This window comes from Onthophagus taurus, chromosome 8 (assembly GCF_036711975.1).
Source record: "Onthophagus taurus isolate NC chromosome 8, IU_Otau_3.0, whole genome shotgun sequence".
Classification (NCBI taxonomy): domain Eukaryota; kingdom Metazoa; phylum Arthropoda; class Insecta; order Coleoptera; family Scarabaeidae; genus Onthophagus; species Onthophagus taurus.
In genome coordinates, this window is record NC_091973.1 from 12,900,783 (window position 1) to 12,912,747 (window position 11,965).

Sequence of the window (11,965 nt, forward strand, 5' to 3'; positions counted from 1 at the left end):
TATTATCCTTTAAAATATTAGTTTTAAATGATTTAATTTCTACCAGCAATAATTGTAATTCTTCTATGATTGTCATAATATTATGAAGTTTTTTACTCACACTATAAATCACATTTTATTTATCGTCACACCGGGCACTTCCGATATTGAGCGAAAGGAGTTCATGACTTCTCGCAACTTCTCGTCGGATTTTTCTTTTCATATTTCTATTACACTTTTTCCATATGATGTATCCCAATGCGCAGATTACAACGAAAACCAGAAATGCCATACCAACTTCCCATAATGTAAAAATTGTTCCAGTAGTTGCTGTAGTTCCACCACTGTTTCCAGCTTGCGATATTATGATTTCTTTCTCTTCCTTAGATTGATTGGTTCCCATAATTACGTTTTCATAAATTTTCGATTTTCTTTCAAACGGCTGGCAGGATCGCCATGTAATAACTTGGTCCCTTTTGGGGTTTCATATAGGATATTTAACTTTGTTTCATTAAAAACCATAAAATAATTTGCTTAACAACTTACTTTATTGATAGCTAAAATAATACTCCTTGCAATATTAATTATTACAATATTCAAACGGTTCATTGTGCGTGCTCATCAATTAGGCAATCGGTCAACGACCAAAAATGCTTACTCCACGAGCCGCACAGTTCATCGTCTTTTATTTAATGCTACTTATGCTATTCTTTATAATTTACACTTATTTCTAATTAATTTCTAATTCTAATTTTATTTATTCCACTACAATACGACAATATTTTATTTTCTCGATAAATTCTTTGTAAATGGGTGTTACTTATACCGACTTGAACTGCCCTTTTTCTTAACGACACCTTACCGTAATCCATTGCGTTCGTTACTGCAACAATCGACCCCGCATCATGTTCATCTAAAAGCTTTTTTTCCTTCCGTTAATTGTCCACATTGCCCGTTTCCGATAATTTTTTAACAACTCTCTTAATTGTTTTTTTATCTACTAAAAATCCAAATTTGTCCTCAAATTGCCTTAAAACTGCATTGTAACTAATGTTCCCTAATCCATAGCACTGCACTATAAATATTTTATGTTGTAATGTAAACATGATCAATTAATATTTCACAATAGGCTAAAGCTAAGCTATCAAATTATAATTGCTAGTTCCTCAGATGATTTGTTTTTATTGTAAAACGGAATATTAGAAAAAAATTTTCATGAAAAAACTCATTTTTTCTTTTATATGCTAAATTAATAAAATTCGGCATATCGCTATAATTTAACATAACAAACATTTTATCTTAATCAACTTTTGTTGTACATTGCTCAGAAAGACCACTTTACTTGCAACGGTCAACAAACTTCTTGGTTATATTTCGTTTTATGACATCCAGACTTTAATTGCAAAAGATGGAATTTGAATTCAAAAATTTATCGTCAATTATACCTTACGGGGACACAATCCGGGGACACACTGTATATGGTCGACAGAATTATCGGATCCAGAAGTGATACAAAAGTTCAAACATGGCTCAGAACGGCGTATAACGTCATAATATCACGTTTTGGGCACATTTTGTTTTTTATCTCCAACATGCTCCAATATGACATTTGGCGCCTGAATATCACAAATATGGTCAGCAGAATTATCGGAACCAAAAGTGATAGAAAGTTCAAACATGGCTCAGAATGGCGTATAACGTCATAATATCACGTTTTGGGCACATTTTGTTTTTTATCTCCAACATGCTCCAACATGTCATTTGGCGCCTGAATAACACTAATATGGTCAACAGAATTATCGGAACCAAAAGTGATAGAAAGTTCAAACATGGCTCAGAACGGCGTATAACGTCATAATACCACGTTTTGGGAACATTTTGTTTTTTATCTCCAACATGTCATTTGGCGCCTGAATATCACAAATATGGTCAACAGAATTATCGGAACCAAAAGTGATAGAAGTAGAGAATAAAGGCCGGTTCTGGACCGGAAGTGCTCCCCATCTCCCCCTGATCCTGCGCATGCGCGCCGGAAGTGACGTCACGACATCCTTAAGGATCATCCTTAAGGATCGGTCGACGGTGGCGCCACCTAGCGGTACATCCTTAAGGATCGGTCGACGGTGGCGTCACCTAGCGGTACATCCTTAAGGATCATCCTTAAAGATCATCCTTAAGGATCGGTCGACGGTTGCACCACCTGTAGAATCCTTAAGGATCGGTCGACGGTGTCGCCACCTGTAGCATCCTTAAGGATCGGTCGACGGTGACGCCACCTGTAGCATCCTTAAGGATCGGTCGACGGTGGCGCCACCTGTAGCATCCTTAAGGATCGAAGGTTGCTCCCCCTGCTCCTTAAGGATCGAAGGATCGGTCGACGGTGGCGCCACCTGTAGCATCCTTAAGGATCGAAGGTTGCTCCTCCTGCTCCTTAAGGATCGGTCGACGCCCCTTCAACCCCATCTTAGTGCCTTATTGACCCCCTTCAACCCCTTCAACCCCCTATTGACCTCCTTCAACCCCTTCAACCCCATCTTAGTGCCCTATTGACCCCCTTCAACCCCTTCAACCCCATCTTAGTGCCCTATTGACCCCGTCGACGCCGTATGCTTATCAGCGGAAGTTGCTCCCCCGTGAAATAATATTAATAATAATAATAATAATAATACTTACCTTACAATAGGTTCTCCATTACAGATTGAGGGTAGGAGGAGGAGGAGGAAGAGAAAATCACAAAAAATTAAAGTTAATACATATATTAAAAATTTAAATTAAACATACTCAAAAAAAATGATACTATTTTCTACTTAACCTACTTAAATATATTTAAACGTTATTCGAAATAGTGGTAAAATGACCCCAAGCCAATGTTTTAATACCATCGGTATCGATACACCGCTTTGTATCATGTGGGGAAAGGGCCAATTTGTTTTGTAAAACGGTAAAAACCGTGTGGTTAAAACTTCTAAATAATAACTGTTTTCTAAACGCGATGGAATTTGAATGTAAACAGTCGAAATAACTTTGAAATGAAAGCTTTTGTTTAACCACAGCTTTCCTAATACCTTTAGATTTTTTAGTAACTCGTCCATAAGCGACCCGATTTGCGTACACCTTCGATCTTAAGCCAATAAATTCAACCATTACGTTTCCGCAATTTTCATCTTTCAGTTGGTGCACTAGCAATTGGACGATCTTCTTGCGATACAAATTGAGAATAATTAGATATTCTATCATACAAGTAACCACAAAAACTTCAATAATAACAACACCACTTTATGAAACTTAACCGCAGAACGTTAATAAGAAAGTTTAGTACAAGAAAACTACTTCAAAACTTCAATTTTAAGCCTTATTCTTTAACAAAACTTAATCTTTACAAGAAGTCTAATAATGATTCAAAAAATTTAAGTGAAACTTCATCAAATCTTCATATTTTAATAAATTATTTGTATTTATTTAATGAAACTTCACCAAAACTTTAAAATTTGAGAATTAAAAATGTGAAATCTTAATAACTTCAATGACAGCGATGTTATTTTATGAAACTTCATCAAAAAAGTTAATGTTTTAGTAAAAATTTGAATTTAATGCGAAAGAATCACCTCAAAACTTCAATATTTATCCCAATTTTGGGTTATACGTCAAGAAAACTGATAAAATCAAATCAACTTCATCAACAGATCAACAGATGTAGAAACAACAACCGATGTAGAAACAACAACCGATATAGAAACAACAACCGATGTAGAAACAACAACTGATGTAGAAACAACAACAGATATAGAAACAACAACTGATATAGAAACAACAACTGCTATAACAACTGATTTTACAACTGATATAGAAACAACAAACAACAACAGATGTAACAACTGATTTTACAACTGATATAGAAACAACAACAGATGTAGAAACAACAACCGACGTAGAAACAACAACTGATGTAGAAACAACAACAGATATAGAAACAACAACCGATGTAGAAACAACAACAGATATAGAAACAACAACTGATATAACAACTGATTTTACAACTGATATAGAAACAACAACAGATGTAGAAACAACAACCGATGTAGAAACAACAACAGATGTAACAACTGATTTTACAACTGATATAGAAACAACAACAGATGTAGAAACAACAACCGATGTAGAAACAACAACTGATGTAGAAACAACAACAGATATAGAAACAACAACTGATATAGAAACAACAACAGATATAGAAACAACAACTGATATAGAAACAACAACTGATATAACAACTGATATAACAACTGATTTTACAACTGATATAGAAACAACAACAGATGTAACAACTGATTTTACGACTGATATAGAAACAACAACAGATGTAACAACTGATTTTACAACTGATATAGAAACAACAACAGATGTAACAACTGATTTTACAACTGATATAGAAACAACAACAGATGTAGAAACAACAACCGATGTAGAAACAACAACTGATGTAGAAACAACAACAGATATAGAAACAACAACTGATATAACAACTGATTTTACAACTGATATAGAAACAACAACAGATTTTACAACTGATATAGAAACAACAACAGATGTAGAAACAACAACCGATGTTATGGAATCATTAATATGAACTTTCAATCAAATTAAAAAAACTTTATTATAATAAAATTTTAGTTTTGATCACGAAGTTTAATGTTAACTCGAAAATTTCATCGGAACATAATAAAATCTAGGAAACTTTATGAAAACTTCAAATTATCTAATAAAACTTCATCAAAATGTTAAAAATGTATTCGAAGGAGGAATATTTTCGTCTTGAGAGACTTAAGGCTAAACCAGAATGTTTTCAGTAATCGGTCTAGTGTTAGGTGTAGTTTTAGTGCAATAAAAATATGCAATATAGTAATATAGCTTTATACTAGTTCTAGTTTTATATTAGCAGTAGAACTAACACAAGACATAGAACTAGAATCATTCGGATTTAGCCGCACGTCTCTCTTAAAAACCTGAAATACCCTTAAATAGTCGTTATTTACCTGGTTATTATCTAACATACATGACGTCGACTGAAATGTAAAACGGTAGCGATATATATATAATATAATATATATGGGAGGGAATAAAAGTCGCATAAGCACCATCTATGTTCCAATAGTTCATACATAAATTTCAAATAACGTCCAATGAGAGACGAAGGTGACGCTCGTATGATATGATATATTTCACACCCCCCTCCTTCTCACAATAAATTTTACAACTATTATAATAATAATAAAACTACAATCAATTTTTATTTAAAAATTATTATATTTACGACTTAAATACAAGTAGCATTATGTTGATTACATAAAAATTTTTGTAAAATTAATACATTGTTTTGTGAACATACTGCTGGAGAGCCGGTGTGGAACCAACATTGATTGGTGGTTGAATTTAATTTAACCCCATCCTCTTCCGCAAATTCTAACGCAATATCAGTTATTAGTATTGAATTGCTGTTACGTATTTCCAAAAACTGCTTCTTTTGATTTCCCTTAACAAATATTTGATCGTAGGAGGAAATTAAGGTATCAATTACATTTAGACCTTCTGATTGATTTCTCATTATGACAGCGCCATCTATCGATCATCAGGTACATCTTTTAAAAAAAAATGGCTGCGTGTGAAATTATTCTTTCTGCTTATTTCCGCTACCCGCCGCTTTTTTAGTTCCGCCGTCCGCCGCTAGGTGGCGCCACTGTCGACCAATCCTTCGATCCTTAAGGATGCACCGCTAGGTGGCGTCACCGTCGACCGATCCTTAAGGATGCTACAGGTGGCGACACTGTCGACCGATCCTTAAGGATTCTACAGGTGGCGCCACCGTCGACCGATCCTTAAGGATGTACCGCTAGGTGGCGCCACCGTCGACCGATCCACGATATCCTTAAGGATGTCGTGACGTCACTTCCGGCGCGCATGCGCAGGATCAGGGGGAGATGGGGAGCACTTCCGGTCTAGAACCGGCCTTTATTCTCTACTGATAGAAAGTTCAAACATGGCTCAGAACGGCGTATAACGTCATAATATCACGTTTTGGGCACATTTTGTTTTTTATCTCCAACATGCTCCAATATGACATTTGGCCCCTGAATATCACATATATGGTCGACAGAATTATCGGAACCAAAAGTGATACAAAATTCAAACATGGCTCAGAACGGCGTATAACGTCATAATATCACGTTTTGGGCACATTTTGTTTTTTATCTCCAACATGCTCCAATATAACATTTGGCCCCTGAATATCACATATATGGTCGACAGAATTATCGGAACCAAAAGTGATAGAAAGTTCAAACATGGCTCAGAACGGCGTATAACGTCATAATATCACGTTTTGGGCACATTTTGTTTTTTATCTCCAACATGCTCCAATATAACATTTGGCCCCTGAATATCACATATATGGTCGACAGAATTATCGGAACCAAAAGTGATAGAATGTTCAAACATGGCTCAGAACGGCGTATAACGTCATAATATCACGTTTTGGGCACATTTTTTTTTTATCTCCAACATGCTCCAATATGACATTTGGACTCTGACTATCATATATATGGTCGACAGAATTATCGGAACCAAAAGTGATAGAAAGTTCAAACATGGCTCAGAACGGCGTATAACGTCATAATATCACGTTTTGGGCACATTTTGTTTTTTATCTCCAACATGCTCCAACATGTCATTTGGCGCCTGAATATCACAAATATGGTCAACAGAATTATCGGAACCAAAAGTGATAGAAAGTTCAAACATGGCTCAGAACGGCGTATAACGTCATAATATCACGTTTTGGGCACATTTTTTTTTATCTCCAACATGCTCCAATATGACATTTGGACTCTGACTATCATATATATGGTCGACAGAATTATCGGAACCAAAAGTGATAGAAACTTCAAACATGGCTCAGAACGGCGTATAACGTCATAATATCACGTTTTGGGCACATTTTGTTTTTTATCTCCAACATGCTCCAACATGTCATTTGGCGCCTGAATATCACAAATATGGTCAACAGAATTATCGGAACCAAAAGTGACAGAAAGTTCAAACATGGCTCAGAGCGGCGTATAACGTCATAATATCACGTTTTGGGCACATTTTGTTTTTTATCTCCAACATGCTCCAACATGTCATTTGGCGCCTGAATAACACAAATATGGTCGGCAGAATTATCGGAACCAAAAGTGATAGAAAGTTCAAACATGGCTCAGAACGGCGTATAACGTCATAATATCACGTTTTGGGCACATTTTGTTTTTTATCTCCAATATGCTCCAACATGTCATTTGGCGCCTGATATCACAAATATGGTCAGCAGAATTATCGGAACCAAAAGTGATAGAAAGTTCAAACATGGCTCAGAACGGCGTATAACGTCATAATATCACGTTTTGGGCACAATTTGTTTTTTATCTCCAACATGCTCCAACATGTCATTTGGCGCCTGAATATCACAAATATGGTCAGCAGAATTATCGGAACCAAAAGTGATAGAAAGTTCAAACATGGCTCAGAACGGCGTATAACGTCATAATATCACGTTTTGGACACATTTTGTTTTCTATCTCCAACATGCTCCAACATGTCATTTGGCGCCTGAATAACACAAATATGGTCAGCAGAATTATCGGAACCAAAAGTGATAGAAAGTTCAAACATGGCTTAGAACGGCGTATAACGTCATATCAGGTTTTGGGTACATTTTGTTTTTTATCTCCAACATGCTCCAATATGACATTTGGCCCGTGAATATCACATATATGGTCGACAGAATTATCGGAACCAAAAGTGATAGAAAGTTCAAACATGGCTCAGAACGGCGTATAACGTCATAATATCACGTTTTGGGCACATTTTGTTTTTTATATCCAACATGCTCCAATATGACATTTGGCCCCTGAATATCACATATATGGTCGACAGAATTATCGGAACCAAAAGTGATAGAAAGTTCAAAATTGGCTCAGAACGGCGTATAACGTCATAATATCACGTTTTGGGCACATTTTTTTTTTATATCCAACATGCTCCAATATGACATTTGGCCCCTGAATATCACATATATGGTCGACAGAATTATCGGAACCAAAAGTGATAGAAAGTTCAAAATTGGCTCAGAACGGCGTATAACGTCATAATATCACGTTTTGGGCACATTTTGTTTTTTATTTCCAACATGCTCCAACATGTCATTTGGCGCCTGAATAACACAAATATGGTCAGCAGAATTATCGGAACCAAAAGTGATAGAAAGTTCAAACATGGCTCAGAACGGCGTATAACGTCATAATATCACGTTTTGGGCACATTTTGTGTTTTATCTCCAATATGCTCCAACATGTCATTTGGCGCCTGATATCACAAATATGGTCAGCAGAATTATCGGAACTAAAAGTGATAGAAAGTTCAAACATGGCTCAGAACGTCGTATAACGTCATAATATCACGTTTTGGGAACATTTTGTTTTTTATCTCCAATATGCTCCAACATGTCATTTGGCGCCTGATATCACAAATATGGTCAGCAGAATTATCGGAACCAAAAGTGATAGAAAGTTCAAACATGGCTCAGAACGGCGTATAACGTCATAATATCACGTTTTGGGCACATTTTGTTTTTTATCTCCAACATGCTCCAATATGACATTTGGACTCTGACTATCATATATATGGTCGACAGAATTATCGGAACCAAAAGTGATAGAAAGTTCAAACATGGCTCAGAATGGCGTATAACGTCATAATATCACGTTTTGGGCACATTTTGTTTTTTATCTCCAACATGCTCCAACATGTCATTTGGCGCCTGAATAACACTAATATGGTCAACAGAATTATCGGAACCAAAAGTGATAGAAAGTTCAAACATGGCTCAGAACGGCGTATAACGTCATAATACCACGTTTTGGGAACATTTTGTTTTTTATCTCCAACATGTCATTTGGCGCCTGAATATCACAAATATGGTCAACAGAATTATCGGAACCAAAAGTGATAGAAGTAGAGAATAAAGGCCGGTTCTGGACCGGAAGTGCTCCCCATCTCCCCCTGATCCTGCGCATGCGCGCCGGAAGTGACGTCACGACATCCTTAAGGATCATCCTTAAGGATCGGTCGACGGTGGCGCCACCTAGCGGTACATCCTTAAGGATCGGTCGACGGTGGCGTCACCTAGCGGTACATCCTTAAGGATCATCCTTAAAGATCATCCTTAAGGATCGGTCGACGGTTGCACCACCTGTAGAATCCTTAAGGATCGGTCGACGGTGTCGCCACCTGTAGCATCCTTAAGGATCGGTCGACGGTGACGCCACCTGTAGCATCCTTAAGGATCGGTCGACGGTGGCGCCACCTGTAGCATCCTTAAGGATCGAAGGTTGCTCCCCCTGCTCCTTAAGGATCGAAGGATCGGTCGACGGTGGCGCCACCTGTAGCATCCTTAAGGATCGAAGGTTGCTCCTCCTGCTCCTTAAGGATCGGTCGACGCCCCTTCAACCCCATCTTAGTGCCTTATTGACCCCCTTCAACCCCTTCAACCCCCTATTGACCTCCTTCAACCCCTTCAACCCCATCTTAGTGCCCTATTGACCCCCTTCAACCCCGTCAACCCCATCTTAGTGCCCTATTGACCCCGTCGACGCCGTATGCTTATCAGCGGAAGTTGCTCCCCCGTGAAATAATATTAATAATAATAATAATAATAATACTTACCTTACAATAGGTTCTCCATTACAGATTGAGGGTAGGAGGAGGAGGAGGAAGAGAAAATCACAAAAAATTAAAGTTAATACATATATTAAAAATTTAAATTAAACATACTCAAAAAAAATGATACTATTTTCTACTTAACCTACTTAAATATATTTAAACGTTATTCGAAATAGTGGTAAAATGACCCCAAGCCAATGTTTTAATACCATCGGTATCGATACACCGCTTTGTATCATGTGGGGAAAGGGCCAATTTGTTTTGTAAAACGGTAAAAACCGTGTGGTTAAAACTTCTAAATAATAACTGTTTTCTAAACGCGATGGAATTTGAATGTAAACAGTCAAAATAACTTTGAAATGAAAGCTTTTGTTTAACCACAGCTTTCCTAATACCTTTAGATTTTTTAGTAACTCGTCCATAAGCGACCCGATTTGCGTACACCTTCGATCTTAAGCCAATAAATTCAACCATTACGTTTCCGCAATTTTCATCTTTCAGTTGGTGCACTAGCAATTGGACGATCTTCTTGCGATACAAATTGAGAATAATTAGATATTCTATCATACAAGTAACCACAAAAACTTCAATAATAACAACACCACTTTATGAAACTTAACCGCAGAACGTTAATAAGAAAGTTTAGTACAAGAAAACTACTTCAAAACTTCAATTTTAAGCCTTATTCTTTAACAAAACTTAATCTTTACAAGAAGTCTAATAATGATTCAAAAAATTTAAGTGAAACTTCATCAAATCTTCATATTTTAATAAATTATTTGTATTTATTTAATGAAACTTCACCAAAACTTTAAAATTTGAGAATTAAAAATGTGAAATCTTAATAACTTCAATGACAGCGATGTTATTTTATGAAACTTCATCAAAAAAGTTAATGTTTTAGTAAAAATTTGAATTTAATGCGAAAGAATCACCTCAAAACTTCAATATTTATCCCAATTTTGGGTTATACGTCAAGAAAACTGATAAAATCAAATCAACTTCATCAACAGATCAACAGATGTAGAAACAACAACCGATGTAGAAACAACAACCGATATAGAAACAACAACCGATGTAGAAACAACAACTGATGTAGAAACAACAACAGATATAGAAACAACAACTGATATAGAAACAACAACTGCTATAACAACTGATTTTACAACTGATATAGAAACAACAAACAACAACAGATGTAACAACTGATTTTACAACTGATATAGAAACAACAACAGATGTAGAAACAACAACCGACGTAGAAACAACAACTGATGTAGAAACAACAACAGATATAGAAACAACAACCGATGTAGAAACAACAACAGATATAGAAACAACAACTGATATAACAACTGATTTTACAACTGATATAGAAACAACAACAGATGTAGAAACAACAACCGATGTAGAAACAACAACAGATGTAACAACTGATTTTACAACTGATATAGAAACAACAACAGATGTAGAAACAACAACCGATGTAGAAACAACAACTGATGTAGAAACAACAACAGATATAGAAACAACAACTGATATAGAAACAACAACAGATATAGAAACAACAACTGATATAGAAACAACAACTGATATAACAACTGATATAACAACTGATTTTACAACTGATATAGAAACAACAACAGATGTAACAACTGATTTTACGACTGATATAGAAACAACAACAGATGTAACAACTGATTTTACAACTGATATAGAAACAACAACAGATGTAGAAACAACAACCGACGTAGAAACAACAACTGATGTAGAAACAACAACAGATATAGAAACAACAACCGATGTAGAAACAACAACAGATATAGAAACAACAACTGATATAACAACTGATTTTACAACTGATATAGAAACAACAACAGATTTTACAACTGATATAGAAACAACAACAGATGTAGAAACAACAACCGATGTTATGGAATCATTAATATGAACTTTCAATCAAATTAAAAAAACTTTATTATAATAAAATTTTAGTTTTGATCACGAAGTTTAATGTTAACTCGAAAATTTCATCGGAACATAATAAAATCTAGGAAACTTTATGAAAACTTCAAATTATCTAATAAAACTTCATCAAAATGTTAAAAATGTATTCGAAGGAGGAATATTTTCGTCTTGAGAGACTTAAGGCTAAACCAGAATGTTTTCAGTAATCGGTCTAGTGTTAGGTGTAGTTTTAGTGCAATAAAAATATGCAATATAGTAATATAGC

The 11,965-nt window shown here is 35.8% G+C and overlaps 1 protein-coding gene across 1 annotated transcript; it reads left to right on the top strand.

Moving 5' to 3' along the window:
• The first annotated feature begins 237 nt into the window (after positions 1–237).
• LOC111419657 (uncharacterized) lies at positions 238–11,683 on the top strand. Its single transcript, XM_071198830.1, has 4 exons — positions 238–287; positions 3,663–3,744; positions 3,827–4,585; positions 10,910–11,683. Exons 1-4 carry the CDS (start codon positions 238–240, stop codon positions 11,681–11,683), a joined length of 1,665 nt encoding a protein of 554 aa, XP_071054931.1.
• Positions 11,684–11,965: the final 282 nt, after the last annotated feature.